At 40.7% G+C, this 19,694-nt stretch overlaps 4 protein-coding genes across 7 annotated transcripts in view; 2 read left to right on the forward strand and 2 right to left on the reverse strand.

The window, feature by feature from the left end:
* Window positions 1-139: 139 nt before the first annotated feature.
* LOC131893146 (WD repeat-containing and planar cell polarity effector protein fritz homolog) lies at window positions 140-5,479 on the reverse strand. Of its 2 annotated transcripts, none has more exons than XM_059243096.1 (11): window positions 5,081-5,479; window positions 4,830-5,023; window positions 4,541-4,741; window positions 4,253-4,476; window positions 4,030-4,192; window positions 3,778-3,961; window positions 3,428-3,709; window positions 3,169-3,360; window positions 2,751-3,077; window positions 704-766; window positions 140-600 (listed from the first exon to the last, which is right to left on the reverse strand). In XM_059243096.1, exons 1-11 carry the CDS (start codon window positions 5,477-5,479, stop codon window positions 475-477), a joined length of 2,355 nt encoding a protein of 784 aa, XP_059099079.1. In that variant the 3' UTR covers window positions 140-474. The 2 variants fall into 2 exon arrangements, with proteins under 2 accessions (XP_059099079.1, XP_059099077.1); XM_059243094.1 differs by having other exon boundaries at window positions 140-651.
* Window positions 5,439-10,311, forward strand: LOC131893147 (PX domain-containing protein kinase-like protein). Of its 2 annotated transcripts, none has more exons than XM_059243098.1 (9): window positions 5,439-5,579; window positions 7,336-7,534; window positions 7,603-7,737; window positions 7,794-7,900; window positions 7,966-8,085; window positions 8,142-8,385; window positions 8,521-8,766; window positions 8,838-9,046; window positions 9,791-10,311. In XM_059243098.1, exons 1-9 carry the CDS (start codon window positions 5,565-5,567, stop codon window positions 10,178-10,180), a joined length of 1,665 nt encoding a protein of 554 aa, XP_059099081.1. In that variant the 5' UTR covers window positions 5,439-5,564; the 3' UTR covers window positions 10,181-10,311. The 2 variants fall into 2 exon arrangements, with proteins under 2 accessions (XP_059099081.1, XP_059099080.1); XM_059243097.1 differs by lacking the exon at window positions 5,439-5,579 and adding an exon at window positions 6,064-6,257.
* LOC131893148 (leptin receptor gene-related protein-like) lies at window positions 10,176-15,146 on the reverse strand. The gene is made up of 4 exons (XM_059243099.1): window positions 15,000-15,146; window positions 13,740-13,815; window positions 10,785-10,992; window positions 10,176-10,714 (listed from the first exon to the last, which is right to left on the reverse strand). The coding sequence occupies exons 1-4, from the start codon at window positions 15,016-15,018 to the stop codon at window positions 10,586-10,588; spliced, it is 432 nt and encodes a 143-aa protein (XP_059099082.1). The 5' UTR covers window positions 15,019-15,146; the 3' UTR covers window positions 10,176-10,585.
* A 4,385-nt stretch (window positions 15,147-19,531) lies between these two features.
* The window catches only part of LOC131891397 (transitional endoplasmic reticulum ATPase-like), a 6,007-nt gene continuing 5,844 nt past the window's right edge, over window positions 19,532-19,694 (forward strand). For both annotated transcript variants that reach the window (XM_059240949.1, XM_059240956.1), the window contains exon 1: window positions 19,532-19,690. In XM_059240949.1, coding sequence (XP_059096932.1) covers window positions 19,683-19,690 — 8 coding nt within the window. In that variant the 5' untranslated portion in view covers window positions 19,532-19,682. The remainder of the gene's footprint in view (window positions 19,691-19,694) is intronic.

Genomic DNA, 19,694 nt, shown 5'->3' on the forward strand with positions numbered 1-19,694 from the left:
ATGCCTTCCCAATGAGTTTGTACCATATTGAAAAAAAAAAATGCTCCTCCGTTCCTCCTTTTTGTAAGTTCTCATTGCTGCGGGGACACGCCCAGATTGCTCCAATCATGTCCATGAGACACACCCAAAAGCACACTGGTTGTACTATATACTATATATTATGTCTATATTTTAACATAAATATATGCTCCGAGTTGAAATAAACATGGCAAAGAAATGAACCGAGGGAACAACGCCCTCATGTCCACTTGAAACTCTCGCAATTGGAATTCCGGTTTTCCACGATTTTATGACATGATTCATCTTGACGAGAACTGATGAAAAAGGAGTGCCTCGGCCGAGCTCGAGCTTGTGTACAAGAGTGTAAATAATGGGATACTTAATTGAAACATGAGCTCATTATGATTCGCACGTCAAAACGTGATGCCTCACATCGACGTCAGAGGAGGGAAAATAAGGTGACCTTCATCACTCTTAGACCTCTCCAAAATGAATGACTTTGATGTCTTTCTCCTGGTTCAGATCGATACTCAACTTGGGTAAAGAGGCAAAGGTCACTTGGCCATCTTGAACTGGATCTTCCCCACTTGGATTGCCGATCTGTTGAGGTTCAAGGAGACGTGGAGAAGATATGGAGACAAAATACAAGATCTAGTTCAAACAATTAAACACCAATGAAAACACAACTAGTTCATCGTGTTACCTGATTCACTTGGAACTCATTGGTGGAGATCCTCTTAGCCGACGTTGTTTTGGCGAAGGTGCTCTGGAACAAGAAACAGGCAAATCAGACAGGCAAATCAGATCAAGAATGTAGAATCTCGTGGATTTCTGTCACGTCCTAATGAAGGTGCATTTTTCGAGACGTTTTCAAACAATTTCAGGCGTCACCGCATTCACCCTGTTTCAAAATGTAGTACTGGAAATGTTTTTCTCCAAGGCCTGGAATGACAAATATTTGCCGTCAGTTTCGTTGGAATTCCTCCATTGAAATTTTGTTTTCTTCCTTTACGTAGACGCTAGCGATGGCGAACAGTAGCGTTCTAAGAAGGCGTGCTTCATGCCATAGGTGGGCATTGCTCACCCCAAAATTGGCTGTGCGAGTATGTTCTGTTCAATCAGTCTTAATGAAAGTTGACTTGATAAATAGTATATTGCAATAGATAACCGATTTAATTATAGATAAACGTTTAACCAATTCTACGTAGGGTATTTAATGTGGCAAAAATAGGCAATAATTCATTATGGTGCGAAATAATTATTGAAGGAAGGAAGGATGGACGAGATCGCTTACATTGGCCCAAAAAGGGGTTCACATTTTCACACATATGTATAAGGACTGTGCTGAAAGTGGAAAAAGAATCCAACTAAATCTGACGATGGAAATAATCCCTTAACCAAACTCAAGCAGGACTTCTCGAGATGACTTCCATCGGACCGGTTCAACCTGCGATTACTGACCATCAACGAACCGCAAACTCAATTTTGATTTATGATCAGATTCGACATTTACTTTCCAGTGATTTTTAGAATTACGTTTTTACGCCTTTTACGCCATCATAACTCATTGATTTTGGTAGGAAAAATTTCATTCCAAAATGGACATTGAATATCATTTTATGGCCTTCGTAATCGAACAGTTCTTTTTTTCATGTACCAACTGAGGTTATGTCGGGGGTACGGTCATCTTGAGAATAACGAGTTGCTAATGAATGGCTGATTTAGAGCGTAACGGTCAGCCCTAAGCACCGTAAATGCAAAAGAGAATTAAACCAATGTTGTGCCTGAGGTAACTACAGGCCCACCTCTGATGGCTTCCTACTTTCACATTGTCATCGAGTTTTGGCCATTACTCATTACTACATAGAATTTCAGATTTGTGTCCATACATGGATCCTGTGATCTGCGATAGGGACCAAGGATCAAACGACCTTCCATATGATTTCTTCTAAAGTACAATTTCACTGTCAGCACTTTGGGGTGGTCATGTTCTTTCAATTATTCCAAAATGCGTGATACGCTTACAACGAAACGTCAGAGAGTAAGGGAATCCTCTATTTCCAGGAAACGAGTGACTTCATTCAATCTTAACATGACAAATGTATAACCTGTATACATGGACTGTAAAAAGTAGAAGTGGTCTGAATAAATATCTAGCGGAATCAAATTACATCGGCCTCGATTTGAAAACACCATTGTGTAGATCGCCATTATTGTACCTCGAACAAATCGTCAATATTAAACAATATCAACGTCAAACTGGATATCTAAATAATTTTTCATGAAAACAGTTGACCATGTGGAAAAATTTGACGCTCATCAACGGAAAGGACCCCAGATGCCATTGCTGGAAACTTGATTTCATGGCTCTCTGTCCACAGGCGGTTTGTAAAAACATACCCAGTCACAAGTAAACAAAAATTTCAAAAGATCAATTTGTCTTTTCATTATTTTGAGCACAAGTTATACCGTGACAATTTATCATTACAAAAGAAAAGTACATTGTCAGTAGCCTTTGCTTCCTTTCCATCAAGGAATTTCGGATTTTAATAAGCTTACATGGTCAACATCTCATTAGCCTTTTCAAGCTTTCTTTTTTAAAAATCCTCGGTAAAGATCAACTTCGATGGCTCAAAAAGACAAGCCACCAAAGTAGTCTTGGCCATACGAACTTTCTTTAAGCCTCATTTTTCTTAAGTGTATGCAAAGAAAGTTAGGGCCAAGGAATAAATGACTGTTCTTGTTCTTACTGTGGTTGCCATGACAAGGCGATGAGTTTCTTGTCGATGTCCTTCCAGTTCTTTGTTCGAGTCATTTCCCTCACGTGTATCCTCATACTCGTCCACGGTTTGGGATGTATTCTCTTCCGCAAGCTCATGTGAATCTCTACTAGGATCCACTTGAACAGTGGTCACAGAGGAAAACAGTTGCATGGGCGAGGGTAGAGCATAGGGACGTCTTGACTCGGGTTCAAGCCTCGCTCCTGCTGGCGGTGATGGCGGAGGAGGAGGCAGAGACTCTGAATCGCTCTCAGAATCAGAGGGATGTCTCACGTTGTCAAAAAACATTTGACGTGCCTTTTTCGGGAAAAAAGTTCCAAGACTTTTATCTTCAACTTGGTCACGAATGGAATTTGAACCTAGCACTTATTCAATTGCTACATTTTACCTTAACGAAAGCTGCTTCAGCTATATCTTTGAGGTTAAGTTTGGATGCAGAATGGTAAAGATCCATGAAGAGGTCGTAATCATTTATGTCCACGGCCAATTGGAACGACTTGGCCAATTGGTTATGCCTTAACATGTGGTGAAAGAATTTTCTGGTCAAGTCATGGATCTGCTCAGCGTACTCGTCCATCACCTAAAAACAAACATGGTCCATCAAAGATATTGATCTCGTACGTGATTGAACAAAGATTGAGACTCACCTCAACTGGAATGGGTTTGTTGGGCGAGTAGAAAAGGCCGAGGCACATTTCAAGTAAGGTCTCGATTTCTCTTGAAAATGGGACCCTCAAGAGCTTGGTAAATGTAGTGTTAATGCACGTCAAGATGGTTTGACCCGCGTCTAACCAGTCCAATTGGTTCAGAAACAACAGAATTTGATGGTACTGCTGATGTTTCAGATATTGGGCCACTATTTGAAATGGTCCCAAGGCTCCAGAATTGAGAACCCCGCCACAAATGTTCACCAGAACGAGTGGTCCACCCTAAATTTAAAAAAAAAAGAACTTATTTACTATCACAGAAAAGATGTTTTAGAGAGTTCTGTGCATACAAAAAACTGAAGCATTAAATAATTTTGAGCCATGAGAGCCATAGAGCAAGGCCGTTGAGAATGATTGATGGCCTGTTCCAATTTGGGGCAAAACTTCATCCCCACCAAAGACATTTGGGCCCGGAAATGTTGACTCAGATCAATCACATTTGAGCCCGCCTCATCTTCCTGGTACACATTTAGCCTGGAACAGAGTACGCATGAATGTAAAGCATATCCTTTATGACGTAAAACGTGGTAATGGCAAGCAACCTTATCGGATTGAGTGCGATATCAAAGCATTGAAGCATGCCTTTGTCACTGGAAACCATGCAAATTGCTTTGTCCGGATGAATCTCAATGAGCGATGGGATAAATGAGCATTTGGTTTGACAATCCAACTTGTGGTGAATGCAGTCGAAAACCAGAAGAGTGCCTAAAAAATAAGCATCTCAAGCCCCTTTCCGAATCAACCATGAATGAAGGTTTATCGTACCATCTGTGCAGCCTAATAGAACAAGATTGCCTATAAACGCTTGACAATTGACATTAGAAGCCATAGAAATGCGCTGAGGATTGCGTCGCTTCAATAAGCGGTCACCCTCAACAGGATGAAGAAACGTGTTCTCCAAGTGGATCTCATTTTTCCGGGTCGTTTCTTGGCCCAAGAAATGGATGACACAACTCGACTGATTAGAGGATGGGTCCAAATTGAAGAACCTAGAACCATTTTAAATTGTTATCATGATTAGAGATGGCTGAGGGATCATCGGGGTGATGTTACCTTAAATCTAATGGATCGCTGCGAGTTCGGATGCAACCCATTAACTTGGGATCTAAAGGCTTTTTCATGTCAAAAAGCATAATATTGGCACGATCTTCTTCATTAAGATGTGGCGCCCATGGAAAGACCTCTTGCTCAGAACTTGACCACCAGACTAACAAATATTGCTCATTAGTTGACAGTATAAGATGGCGTTGTAACCTTGAATGAAAAATACAATTTATTGCGAAAAAAACCTAGTTCGTATCAAACCGACTCACGAAACCTAGTCAATTTCATCGGAACACACCTTCTGCCGAGAGGTCCTAAGCATTCGATGTGATTAATCTTGGGGTCCAAGTGTTGGAAAGAAACGAAATCAGATTGATCTCTTTTTCGCGCAAATTGAACCAATGTTAATCTAGAGTCCAGGTATGTCACAACAAAGAAACCCTTGCCAAAAACGACATCTGTAACATTCTCATGGAGTTTGCCCACAAATGCCTAGAAGAAAATTTGGCTTTGATTATTGTTCTTTGGCGAAAACTTTTGAATTATCACCTTATCAAAACTAATCTTATCCACATCCCCTAACTTGCCGAGATGAATGTGGACCATTAGTCCAGTATGCATCATCAAGTGGAACAAACTCGCCGTGTTCCAGCCGGAATACACGATTTTTTGCTCGGAAAGAACTAATTCAAGATCACGGAAAGTCTGCCTCAGTTTGTGCGGGCGCTTATTGTCCAAGAGAAGATTGTGTCCTCTATCACTCGCAAATGCCATTTTGTCTTTGGTCTCTGGATCATCTATGATGGCTTTGATTTCGGATTTATCGTGATAACGCAAAACATGAGTATCTCTTGGGTCAATCAAAAGTTCCTCACGAGCCGACCAAAATCGAATTTGGACCAAAATTGAGGCCGCAGAACTGGGTGGCAGCACTCCACCCATTTTCATGGTTGATGGTTTATCACTTCTATCTCATGTCAAAGCCCGACAATAACAAAGCGGTAGGTGTGGATGGATCCCAGAAGCAAAACCAATGGTTCAAATGCAGGTAAATTGGTGACAACAGGTATAAAAACCATGAGAAAAAAACGACACTCTTACATTTGGCAGAGCTTCTCACAAAGGGAGGGAAAACTAGCGGGCAATATCACATGTATTTGAAATTCGATATGTTTAAACATTGCATAGCATTGATAATTTTCTACTTGATGCATGTGCAAAGATTTGGAGCAATAATGAGGTCAAATATGTCAATAACCAATTTGATCTAAATATTTTGACAAGACAAGAGATGGCAGGCAGGAAAGATATAAAGACAAGCCATAATGTTTTAAGGATTTTTTGTCCCGTCAACCAACAACCTAGATCTCGAATGACTTTTGTAGGATTGCAATATATGAGTTCGGATAACTTTATTTTCTCATGGCTTTTGCTATCGGAGGGTCAATTCGTACTTCTCTTGTTCGATTTCTCGCACTTTGACGGAGAAAACCACCTTGGGATGTGAAAGATTATTTCGGCATGAAATCACTGTGCTTAACATTGAACATGGCCAATCAGTGTGTTTTATCTCCTCCTCTGGGGGGAGTTAATGTTAATAGAAAGCATTGCAGAGATTAGAAACATGGCTTTGGAACGTGTGAAAATTCGCCTTGGACCTGACGAAGCTTTATTATTCCAAGTCAAGATTATTGGAAACGACACTAACGAAAAAGGAGGCTTTGTTGTAAGTAAAACACAATTAGAAATTTTCAGGAGTGATTGTCGATAATGGGCAAAAACTGCTTTTTCAACGAATGGAACATTAGAGCAGATTCGACTTAATTCAAGTTTGTCCACTTTTGGAATTTGCAAATTAGTGTTTGTTAGTGTACTCGATTGAAGCTATTTCTTGATAAGTGTTTGAAGTTTAAGGAAAACAAACCATGCGGCTTCAAAACATCACTTAATCCTTGCATTTAATATCTTCAAAATTACACCAATAAAAAGATAACTTATCAAACGTACAGTATCAGATACCCTTTCGTACCTTCTTTGAATAGTGTACAGTCCCAACTTTTTTAGTCTCTCCCAATACGAGAGCTCTCTCAATTGCGTAATGTTCCTAGTGAGACATCTTTGGACTTTCTTTATATCTATTTGAATGACAAGAAGTAAACAATAAAGTAGTGCAAATATAACACGATTTGAAACCACAATCACAATCATTGCTGATAAAAGCAAGCACAATTTTCAACCCTTCTTTAGGATGTATGAAAAAATATATATTTCTAAGATTGCCTGAAAGCTTCAAGTTTCCTCAGTTGCCAAGAGAGAGACGAAAAATCAAATGACTCTCTGGAGCATGAAAAAAGGAACGAGTAGCGAGTAATTTATGTACTTTTTGGGACGTCACAATTACAGCACTTTAAAATGTAATGGAACTACAGTTCCTATTTTGAAAAAAGGAGCGAATAACCGTCATTTCGTTACTACTGCCCTGTTTTTAACCAATATGAAATTTGGAGGTATGATAATCACGTTTTCATTGAGTATCTGGTTGCTCGAGACCGCCAAAATACGCATATTACTCGTAGTCAGGGATTTTCCTTTGAAATCGTAAAGTAAATAAAGCCGGCTGTCTTTCTTGAGCCTGAGACAAGGATGTTTCTCGTCCTGTTTTCTCGATCGTCCTTTTGGAAACTGCGACCTGTTGGAAGCGTCAGATGGCGCTTCTCATGACTGCACTCTTTCTATAACTGGGCATTATCCAGTTCCGTTCAATCATTGTACCTCGCATGCAATTTTGTTAAAATTATTTACAGGAATACATCGTGCAGACATCTCATCTTCCCTCGTCAGCGAATTATGCGCTCTCGGACTTATCTTCGTTGCAAAAACTTGAGCTACTTTCTTGGACTGTGCGGCGTCGTTATTCGGATTTCAGGAACCTCAAAGCCGTCATTCAGGAATCTTCTGGATTGGATTTTTCCTTCCCTGCTAAGAAAATCACTGGGAATTTAAGTGAGTGCGTTAAATTTAGTCATAACAAGGTGAATTCCTTTGATGAATTGTTGAAACTGTTGTTTTAGATGAAGATTTTGTAGCGTCGCGGCAATCCGGATTGCAAGGTTTTTTGGACCAAGTTCTAGCTCATCCCTATCTAAGGACTTCCACGGCTTTGAAACGATTTCTAGATGATGTTTCCTGGCGAGATAATTTCCAAGGTATTGTTCGTCAATTCGATGTTTTGAACCTCTGCAATGACTGATACTCATTTTAGACCTGGCTTTGCATTCCGTGTCCAATTTCTGTCGGGCCAATGAGTCAATTCAAATCGAGAGAGTCCTTCACAACATGGGATGGCGAACCCGGAAGATTTTCTTTCAGGTTCAAGTCCTCTCTTCATGGAGAGATTTCCCACAGAAATAAATATTGTCTGCCGCTCTTCACAGGTAAAGGGACCAACCGGGTCCAACGATGAGATGTTCTTGGTGTGGAGCCAACTTCGTTTAGCAAACCAGCTGTCGGAGAAGACAATGCAAAGCATATGCAGATCTCTGTCGCTAATGGAGGTAATGTTTTTTTATGTTCATTTTTTCACACTAGTCCTTAAATATATCCGTTTTAGCATCCTTATCTGAGCACTGTCCACGCATGTGCCTTGTCCAATGCTGGGGGTGTATTTGTTCGATATATGAGTCCCTTGGGATCTCTCCGTGATATCATGCATGGATCCCGACCAAAATCGCCCTTTCTTCGGAAGTACGTTAAGACGCAAAAGGTCCGGACTTTTCCAGAGCCCGATTTGTGTCTAATGAGCTGGCAAATGTTGCATGGGCTGATGTTTCTTCGCGACAAGGGCCTTGGTCATGGTAACTCCAGCTTATACGATTATTTTGTTATTCATCAAACAAGATGTTTAGGTTTCGAGAGCTAACCCTATATTTTAAGCGGAACATTTGAACAAACTCACTAAAACCTAGCCAATGAACCTCTTTGTTTTCTAGGCAACCTGACGACATCCAACGTTCATTTTGGAGGGGGAAATGTAAAGATTGCTAGTTTCGAGAACTTCTTCCTTGGATTACCAGGGTTTTATCGCCCATGGGCAGTGCAGCTGAAGCAACCTTCAAAATCATTGGCTAATTTTGATGTCTATTGCTTCGGGCATGTCCTGTTCGAACTTGCAACAGGTTTTCCTTTGAACCAAACCACAATGAAAGAGGCTCTCTCAAAACATTCTGAAGAAATGAGTAAGAAGAATTAAGAAGGGTGCAAGAAAATATTCTTGGCGAGTTTTTCAATTTTTACCATGCAATTCCAGACTCTCTACTCTGGTCCATTCTATCGTTGGAATCTACCAAAGCGTCGGATTATCCCTCGTTTGATTCCCTTCTCCATCACCCATGGTTCAACGATTTCCGAAACAAGACATTTTCATCACCAACGCTCAAGTTCTCTCAATCCACCAAAGAAGTGATTGCCAAAGTGAAGCAAGCGGTTGAAGAACGCCTCACTACCGACCACAAATTAGTAAGTGCGAGATTAGCCTTAGCCACGAACCAGTTGAATATGGGCGGGGATGTTAGAGTCTAGAATTGACATTTTCACGGGAACGCATGGCGTTTCCCTCCAAGTGGAAAGGACTTATCGACTCTATCAATTGGATCGACATGCTCAAAGCGCTGAACATGTGTAAGGAGGCAAAAAATGAAGGAAATTCTACTCTTCTTGTGATCAATAAGGGCCCTTATTTGCATCGTCAGATAGCTCATACAAAACGGGGAGAGGCACGATGGATTGTTTATTGTTTATTGTTCGAGACGACTCCAGCACTCCCTGGGGTGCATAAAGAGTATTGTCAAAATAAATAATATGATTATGAGTAGGTAGAAAAATAAGGTAGAGAAAGATTGCTAAACAAACTACCCGTGACATGTCATGAAAGCGATTTGTTTTCCGGACATTATGTGACCTGGGTCACTAATTTTACATGAGATTTGGATAGAATATGCCAAACACGACAAAAGCGCATTTTAATTCAATAAAGAAGAATCGGCCAAATCGACCGTTTATTTGGTAGAGGCTGATTCACAAAGCGCCCTCTGAAGTGCAGAACGTAACCATATTTCGTGCGGCGTAAGAAGGCTATTAATAGAGGTTAGGTTAGGCGTTCAAAGACGATTGATTAGCTGAATGATTTTGACTACAGTTTTGATTGCTAATGCCTTAACCATTTTAAGTTTTCAAATACATAAAGATTCTCTTCAATTCCAGTTCAAGGCTTATCAACGGGATCAAAGACGCAAATCCGTCCTAAACTCGAACACAGAGAAGCGCAAGCGACAACTTTTGAGGGAGCTTTCTGTACCCCGCAACGAAACGCGGGTCACTCCTACAATCCATCCTACACCACCGTCTGTTACTAAAGCGGTGGTAACCGAGAGAAAAGTAGGTAATGGAAGTGGTACACTACCGTCGTCACACCCACCCCCTCCCCCTCCTGCACCATCGAAGATGCCCAAAGACGAGATCAAAGAACAAAATGCTCCTGGGCATGTGGCGCCAAATTCCAATCGATCAGCTCTTTTGGGTTCGATCGCATCGTTTCAAAAGGGCTCCTTAAGGAAGGCAGAAACCAAAGATCGGAGTGCGCCCAAGATTTGATAAATTGATCTGATCATGTTTATTCTTAATCAAGTGATACATCGAGTTTTTTTTTATGAGGGGAGGTTGGACCGAATGATCCTGTTACAAATACAAACTTTTCTGATGATTACTATCACAGCAAGACAGAACAGTTGTGGTTGAGTTATTGTATGTAGTAATCTCTCTAACATTGCCTTATTGAATCAACTGCACGCTACAGAAACATGAAAATAGAAGAAACTGAATGGAAACGGGTGTTGATCAAAGAACAAAAAGCATATCAAGCAAATACTCGTTGACTTCATCTAACGTGGGATATTGTCTGGTTCGACCACCATAAATCTCTGACAAGGATTTGAAAAGAAATGTTCAAGAAATGAAGGGGGGAAAAAGGGCCATAAAACCATAGTAACATCGGGGCATTTAGAATCCGCTGCCCCAATTGGAGTATTCAAACCCGTCCTCATTGTCAAAGATCATGAATAGGCCGTAGATGGTCAAGAACATGACCAGATTGCCCATCAAAACCAAGAAACAAGCCCCAGTGGCAATCTAAAAGTAAAAGCAAGAACATTATGAGATCAAGTATATACTCAGGACCAACTCCACGGTCATCTCGTACCACTGTCTCTTCGCCGGTGGCTCCTGAGGGAGCTCGAGCCAGGACGATGGGCAGAGCAAATGCGGACAAGACAATGCCCGTGGTGAGGAAGTAGCAGAACTCTTTCAAGGCCGAAGTGGATGAGAGATCGTCGGTGAAGCGACGTGTGATGAGTGATGGCAGAGGCGAGAGCACGTAGAAAATGATGGTGAACATGGGCCACCAATTACTGGATGGAAACAAGAAAAATGAAATGAAAATCACTGTCCGGACGAAACGTTATGCCAGAAACTGGCAAATATTTTGCCCTAATACAGCTTGGCAGCTTTCTCAAAAATGAAAGACAGGCAGTTTCTTATAATATTATTTTTTCATTCTTATTTCTGATTTTATTGCTAAGGGCTAAAATGTTCACGTTTGACTAGATAAAATTTTCTTTGGTTACACAAGAGAACAAGATATTTTCCCCTAGCTAAAACAGATTTTTTTTTTTGCTTTTCACGGACTTTTCTAACCGCTACAGGGAATGTAATCCCCAATACTATTAAAATGAAAGGTTATAATTCGTCTATTTATTACCTTTCAATTTTTATATGATATTTGGTCTACCAACGAATTTGAGTTGGNCAGGGGTCTTGCAACCGCTCCACCAAGCCTTTTCAAGACCACCATAGGAATACCATCCGGCCCAGCAGACGGTGAGCCCTTTTGTCTCACAATGGTTCGAAGCACATCGGCGTTTTTGAAGAAGACGTGAGTTGGAAGACATACAAAATGAAATTTGAAAGGCTTGTAGGAAATCATATCGGTTCGAATTGATAAGAAAAGAAGAGACCAAGAAAAGATATAGAAAGAAAAACATGAAAAACAGAGCAAAACATATGTTTTAAGTGTTAATTTGTTATGTTTACTAAAAAATGTGAAACGACTTCAGGAATGGGAGGAAAATTAATAACCTTTTGCAAACCTGGTGAACTCAATGGAGCCCAAATGGGCGAGGCATATTCGCTGAACAATCGACTTGTACAGTTTTAGCGTCTTGATGTTAGCTCTGGACTTACACGTGCGATATATCCAACCACACATTCGAAAAGTCTTACCCACCTTCAACTGGATATGCTCATCGAACTTTCCATTATTTTGGAGGACTACACCTAGATCTTTCATAGATGAGACCTACTCAATATCTTTACCTCCATTATCTACGAGTGGAGTATTTAAAGGAGTTGACCCAAATGTCATTGAGCGGGATTTCATTCCGTTCAGGACCATATTACTCTCAGTTACCCAAGAGTAGATTCGATCTAAGTCCTTTGCAAGGCTACTGGAATCTTGGCCATTCCTACCAGAAACTAACTTTGTATCGTCAGCATAAGAAGAGAGACTGGCAGTAATACTAAGCTTTTGAAGCGGGGCAACGAATATTATAAACAAGAGGGGCCCTAAGATCGAACCCTGGGGAACACCTGACTTGACATCATGTATGTCACAAAGGGATCTCTCAACTTTAACCAATTGCTTCCTACCAGAAATGAAACTTTTTAACCAATTGAGAACCTTGCCTTGGATCCCAACCTCATGGAGCCTGTTAACTAAAAGACCATGATCTACCTTGTCAAAGGCCTTGGCAAAGTCGAGATAAACTACATCAACTGATTCATGACTCTCTAGTCCCTCAATAACCCGCTCAATATGTTCAATCAGTTGGGTAACCGTGCTAAAATGTGCTCGGAACTAAACGAAACTTTTTTTTCAAAATAGACTTGAATTGATGTTTTTTTTCCTGAGTCATAATTATCAAACAATACAAAACCGATACTGTTTATAATGTCCCTCTTTCGTCCTCCAACCCGTTTTCTAGACAAAAAAGTGACTGACGCTTACCATTGGGAGAATAACATACATCGCGGTTGATTCCCGTATGCCTCACAACCTTCCTTAGTTTTCAGACTATCTACGGATTTCTTTCTTTGGCTCTTATTCCTATTCAAATTTTCTTCATCAGGCCGTATATCTGGCATTCTGTTTTGCGCTCAGTACTCGTTGGATTTGATCCGTTTCTACTGGTTCAAAAAAGCAGCTACGTAAAAACGTAACTTCCAGAATGTCCAAGTTGCAGCCAGTCTCGACACCGATCTCTACTCCAAAGCCGGTAGAGACTGAGGTGACCACGACTGTTACGACCCCAACTGTCGAGAGTACGGTCTCAAACAAGTCTGCCTCACAACATTTGGCTCTTGCAGTCCCGCAGGACTCTCAAGAAAGAACAGCTCTCGAGACCCAGACTCTAGATTGGTCGACTTTACCACGGGTGGTTCTGGTGGTCCAACAACCAGGCATCACAACAGCTTCAAACTCGACGACTTTGCCAGATGCCGATACTATGCAAAATCCGCAAGATGTTCACGAAACCGCAGCTCCAAAATCGCGACATGTGACCCTACTGGTGCCGCAGGAGCTGGAGGCAACTCCAGATTTTGATATCAAGACTCAAGGGATCAAAGTTCCTGAAAGCAAGGATCCGAGTACCCGTAGTCGCACTGGTGGAACTCCTGTCCCACAAACTCAACGCTGGCATTACTTGGCTTTATCCGGGCTTTTCTCGGTGATGTTCATTGTCTACGTGGCTTTCTTTTACTTCTTTTTCAAGGGAATCATCCAGGCTTGGGTGGATGCCGCACCCAACTTCGACTTGTGATGGGTCGTGGGCGTAACCGTATCATCAAAATAAAAAGACCACCTACTATAAGTCAAATCAGCCTTTCTCTCGACTTTCAATGTTTTAAGTCGGCTCACAACATATCCTAACCGTTAACTTCCATCGTACCTAGACTATCAGTGTGCCTGATTTAGGGTCAGTATTTATGGTCTTTGACTTGAATCAAGAATTCACTCTCTGAGAGGGCACACGACATAAAATGGTATCCAATGCCATGATGAATGCCGTTGTTTGTGAGTTTTAGCATTCATACTTACTTGTAGGACGGGAGAGCACAGGCCAGGAACAAAAACAGCAATCCAATGGAGCCCAAAAAGGCCAAGCCAACCAAAGCTGGAACAGAAGAATGATGACAAATTGTCTTTCTTTCATGACAGGGAGGTCTCAGAGGAGCAGCCTAGGAATCCCTAAATCAATTTAAATCATAGTATCGACTAGGTGAATTATAATGTATCAACACTAGAATGGCCTTTTTCCTATCAAGACTTTGATGGGCCAAAACTTGTTTTGATTACCCCAAACCCAAGACCGATTGGTCCTTGAATTCTATCATTCAATGCATTCTAGACAGTCTTTGACATTTCTGGGGCTTCCCACGTGCGTTCCTACTTCAATTCAGGGCGATAAAGTCCTAGACAAGATGCTTCACAACTTTAAAAGAGGATTCTAAGAAAGCAGGCTTAGCTTTGCAAAGCAATCTATCACAGCTAAAAAGCAAAACCAATTTGGGCATGAACCACTGACATATGGAGGGGGATGCTCTAGTCGAAAATTTGCGTTCTTTTTCAANGAGGGGGATGCTCTAGTCGAAAATTTGCGTTCTTTTTCAAGTAAAATGGACCCCCCCCCCGAATGGCTACAACTTAAGAGGGGCATAACCTTTGACCTAGTCATGCGATTAAGCTGAAACATGAAATTCAAAGATCACGACAGAATTCTACATAGTTAAAATAATTGAGCTAGCCCTCTACTGGAGAGTGTTTACAAGAAGAGGGCGAGTTCATTCAATTTGTGCCTGGTTATTTATTGAGCTTTGAGAGGCAATCATTCGATCAAGTTGAAAATTGGAATATTCAATTGAAAACAACCTGGGGTGCGTTTCACTTGAAGGAAAACACAATGCGTTTATCCACTTCCAATATGTTACTTTTAGACCCGAGCATCTCGAACCATGCATGCTCCAGTGGTTCATGGTTTGTACAATTGATCAAGCTCATACAACAACTAGGCTTTATATGTTCTTGAACATATTTGGGCTAATTTTTCATTCGGCTTGGATGAAAAATTATCCATCCATCTCCATCTTGGCATCTCATTGTCTTACACTTCATGTACTTGATCTCGATTTAATTAAACCCCATTTTATAGCATTCCCCTTTGATTGAGATTGAATCAAGACACACACGTTCTTGTTCAGTTGAGTGGTGGGATTTGATTTATTTGAGCCAGTTCTATTTATTCGATATTGGTCTGTGCATACGATGGGATGACTCATAAATGGTTCCTAGATTACTCACCCTTGAGTCCCGCGGCCATTATGGATCAAAAAGAGGCACTACTTATTAAAGAGACGAGAGAAGCCTTTGTTTCTGTTTAGAATTGAACACACAAGAAACAGTCTCTCTATTGATATCAAACTATCAAAAGCGCGGAATCTCCCGCTATGGTTCAATCCTGAAAGAATGATGTGACATGTAACTGCTTTGACCAATAAAGATAAAATCGTGGCCCATGCTACAACTTGAAACGCTTATTTTGGCATGCAAGTATGAAAAAGTTGAGGAAAATAAAAACCATGAGGGTTGAAGAGGTAAATGATGTACGTGATGTAGCGACAATGGAATGAACTGTAATCTTTTGGCGTTGTTACCATCAATTGGATTGCTTTACATTTACATGATTTATCCAATTTTTGTTAAAAGGAAAACCAGCAATTGATGAAAAAAAGGCAAATAATAGAAGCTTCCTGAGTTTCAGTGGCTTCAAAATTTTAATCATAGGCCATAGGCTATCAGTTTTCCTGATGTAACTTGTTTATCACCACTGTGCAATCTGACTTAGATATCACCAAGCTACTTTCTGTAAATACTGTGAAATTACATGAAAGGTGACTATTTGATTTGTAATTTCTTACTATTTTCTTCCACTAATTTCCTACCTTATCCTAGATACCTGAAAGTGTCTGATTAAAAAAAAAGCAATTCATATTAAGCTATGGAAACACTGAAAATGACGTTGTGGTCTGAAAAGACGTCCAGGGTAACAAGAAAAATCATTCTCAAAAATACCGTCTGGTGAAAATGTCACAGCCATCACAATAAAAAAATACGCAATAACAGTTAAAAAAGAAAATTATTCATCAAGGAAGTGCTATTCGTGTCTCAAAAACATTGTCGAAAAAACAACCAAGCCTTGCATTCTTCTCTTCATTAAAACATGTTTCGATCTACACTCTATTAATTAACTACAAAAAGAATTGACGCTTGAGCGGAAGCCGATGTTTTTTTTAAGAAAAAATACTGGAAGGCCAGGCAACTCGTGACTATAGTCATGACAAAATGGCTACCCTGGGTTTACACCCGCACAGAGGGTACACCACAGATCTGTGGGGTACACACGGTACACACTTGGCCTAGCACGGACATTTAAACCGAAAATTGGCACAGCTGCGTGGGGGCAGTCCCTTCGTCATCATAGGGCTGCCTTAATGACAGGCACCGAATTGAATTCGAAATGTCAGATGTACAATAGACATGATGAAACGAGACAGAAATTTGAACGAAAGAATAAAATACAAATCCTAAAAGTGGATTGACATTGTGTTATGATTGAGCATGGAATGTTTAAGTTGTTGATTTGGTTGTGATTAAGTGACGAGAGTCCATTTTGGCGTCACTGGCTTGATCTGCCGGCCATTCGTGGTGGGTCGATTTGAGTCTGAGAACGGACCGTGAGCTAACACAACGCCGACCATAATATGACAAAGGTGACTGTCATAGGAAGCGCAAACCTGGTCAGATGCCATGTAATTTTTTTTAGCCACCCGTTGAGTTGACCAAAAAATATGACTTGTAGCAGTAGCAACAGTGGTGGGCGCACTAAACTTAATACTATTTACAATAGTATAAACGTTGACACTTCATTGTCAAAATGAACTTTTAGACAAAGACATTTATCTCAAAGATTTTGAATTAATATAATTGGATATAATTTATTCAATGTGTCTTCCTCCCTCGTGAATGGTAGCATCAATACAGCGGAGGAAAGATGAGCAGACCTTTTTGATGTAGCTGGAATCCATCTTGGTCCACTCTCTTGATGTTGTTCTCAGGAGCCTTGTTGCTGCCATGTGGCTTGGCACAGTCCCTGGCCTCAATGTGCGCCTAGATAGAATAGTCTAATGGGATAAACGTTATTCTCCACCGATTAGTTGGCGGTGCTCATTTTTAAATTTGCGAAAAACTGTTAGAAAGATTTGGAGAGAGACCTTAAAGGCTATTGATATCGTGTTAAGTAAGGTTAGGTTAGGTTTGATAAGGTTAAGTTAAGTTTAAAAAATTAGCACCGCCAACTAATCAGTGGAGAATAACGTTTACCGTCTAATGGGCTCATATTGGGCGAGGAGGGTGGCCATATGTTCATTCACCAAAAATCCGGAAAATTGTCTTCAGTGTATTTTTGAATGGCCTTTGCTGTATGGCAAGGAGCACCACCATGTATCGACACAAAATCATCTCCAAAGCTAGCTTTAGCCCAAGGCAAGACATGACAGTCAAGGAGGCCAATGTAGGAGGCGGCATTGAGCCACTCTTTCATGTCAATGAAGATCAGAGGGCAGACAAGGCCGGTGCTGGGAACCACGTCAAGGATCATGACTCCTGCTGGGTGCTTTGTTCTAAACTTATACTTGACATTGGCATTGGCTTGGACTTGCCCAAAGTCCTTGTCAGAGATGTAGTGGTGGTTGTTGGGGTCGGTGAGGGCGTCCACTGTAAAGATTTTTTTGTTGCCGAAATACAACACATATTATTTTGGTTTCCTCTTCAAATACTTGAGAACCTTTTTGCAGTGTTCAAACTGGCGTTCCTTGGCCTCATAAGTGATCAGATGTCTAGTTGTTCTGTTTCTTGACTTGGCGTTAAGGTCTTTATTTTGTACCCGGCCCATGGAGCAGCCAGACGTGACAAACTTCTTGGCCAGCACTGAGATGCTCCAAATTGGATTGGACATTATAACAGATTTAACATTCCAAATCTTGGCTAATGATCTGACAGAACTTGGCGTTGTCATGCGCTTCTTGATGTCCCTGGTCTCATGTCAGAACTTTATTGTGTTATAAAATGTTGACCTGGAGCATCTCAAGGTCTTGGAAATGTCAGTTGACAACAAACCGCGATCATGAAGTTCAAGAATGGCAGCCAATAGGTTTTCCATTGAATATAACTTTTGTATTTCATTGACATTGGAATCGAATTTTAGCTTACAGTGAGCAACTGAAGCAAGTCAAGTGAGAAACAAAAAGGCGCAAAAATTGAACGAATTTTTTTGGCTCTTAAACAGATTTTTAAAGTGTAAAGTTTAGTGCACCCATCTTTGTAGTAGTTAGGTAATTTACTTTATAGTTTTGCGTTTAGATATAAAATACCAAAGATCAAAACAAATTGGCCCATGACTTGATATGTTTTGTCAATTAAAATGATCAAAGATCATTTATGTGTTTTTGTGTAATTCTATCATATTCAAGCAAGAAATGACTCAGAGGAAACATGTTTTGGCACCAATAACAGATTTCTCTACCACAACTTACCTCCATTTGTAATCTGCATTATGTAATGCACTGAAATGCTTAAGAATGCAGCTAATTAGAGTCAAATTCAAAACTGGAACAAAAGTCATTCTGTCATGAAATAATGAAACTATTATGACCAAAGGTTGCAAAGCCCTTCTATCCTTCCATAACAAAAACAAAATTGACAAATTGTCACTAGCAGTTAGCTTTGTAATAAACAAGTATTTGAAATAGAGTGATCTGACACCCCTTTTTTGGCCAAACCGCACTGTGCATGCATTGAATTTTAACATTTATTTCATTTTACCTGCCCTTCTAAGCAAATAGCATGAAGGTATTGACCCAATTTGATAGTGCGTTGGCCGAATTAAAACAAACATGTTCATTTTGTTGGATTTTGTAACACAGTTCACTAAACATCACTTGATTATTGGAAATTCAATGGGTGGATGGTGCAAGTTGACTGTGATGTTTGGCTTGGCTTTCCCTCTCCAAAATGCCCAAAATCAGGGTGCTGGACCACAATTTTCCTTGAATTTCTTTCACTTGACATGGCCTATTTAAGCCTAAAGGCAATTTGGCAACCCTCTCATTCTTTTCCATAAAAACAGTGGTCAAAAATTCAACTGAGCATAATCTTAAGGTCATAACCAAAGCTAAAGGACTGCTGAAGGCAAGGTAAAGACTAGGCTTTTAATAATGCCTTCAAATGAAATGGTGCAACTCAATATGATCCAGCAATTCTTTGAGGGCGGTGGAAAGATTTTCAGAAGGCACAAAGGGGGCCCTTAATTTCTTTATACCCTGTAAATCTAGCCATGCATTGAAAATTCACCCAAATCTGCCAAAGACTAAAGTTGTGCCTCTAACAGTAACCTCCATCTTACTCAAGGTCCAGCCAGCGCAAGTTAAGCCATCTTGAATTCATCATCAGTGCTCCAGGCTAACTAGAACAATGTTGTCCATGTTTCTACTTTACGCCGCATGGGTCCTACATTCCAGGACTCCCCAGTTAATAGAAACCATTTTACACAACTACCCTAAAGCCTCCAGCCATGTCGCCATGTGTGCAATTATTTCCATTAACAACCATCTACGTTACATATATATCCAATGAGACATACCTCTTGCCACAAAGATACTACTCAGGGATTCCACACCCAGGACCAGTCAGGCAGTGGGCAAAAAATGCCCATCTCTGCCCCTCACACCGGTCGGTCTCCTCTCCTCCAGATCAAGCCCGGTCACCCTGAAAGTGACTCGTCGTCGTCCATGTAATCCTTCGAGACAGTTCTGCCTCTGTATCAGCACTCAGCCCCGTTCAGCTTTTGTATGGCAATCTCAGTTGTCGAAGAGTGACTTCCGACAGAGAGACCGTGAGCGACCACTTGGAGAACTAAAACACCGCAAAATGGGAAAGTAA

This window comes from Tigriopus californicus, chromosome 2 (genome assembly GCF_007210705.1).
Source record: "Tigriopus californicus strain San Diego chromosome 2, Tcal_SD_v2.1, whole genome shotgun sequence".
Classification (NCBI taxonomy): Eukaryota; Metazoa; Arthropoda; class Copepoda; order Harpacticoida; family Harpacticidae; genus Tigriopus; species Tigriopus californicus.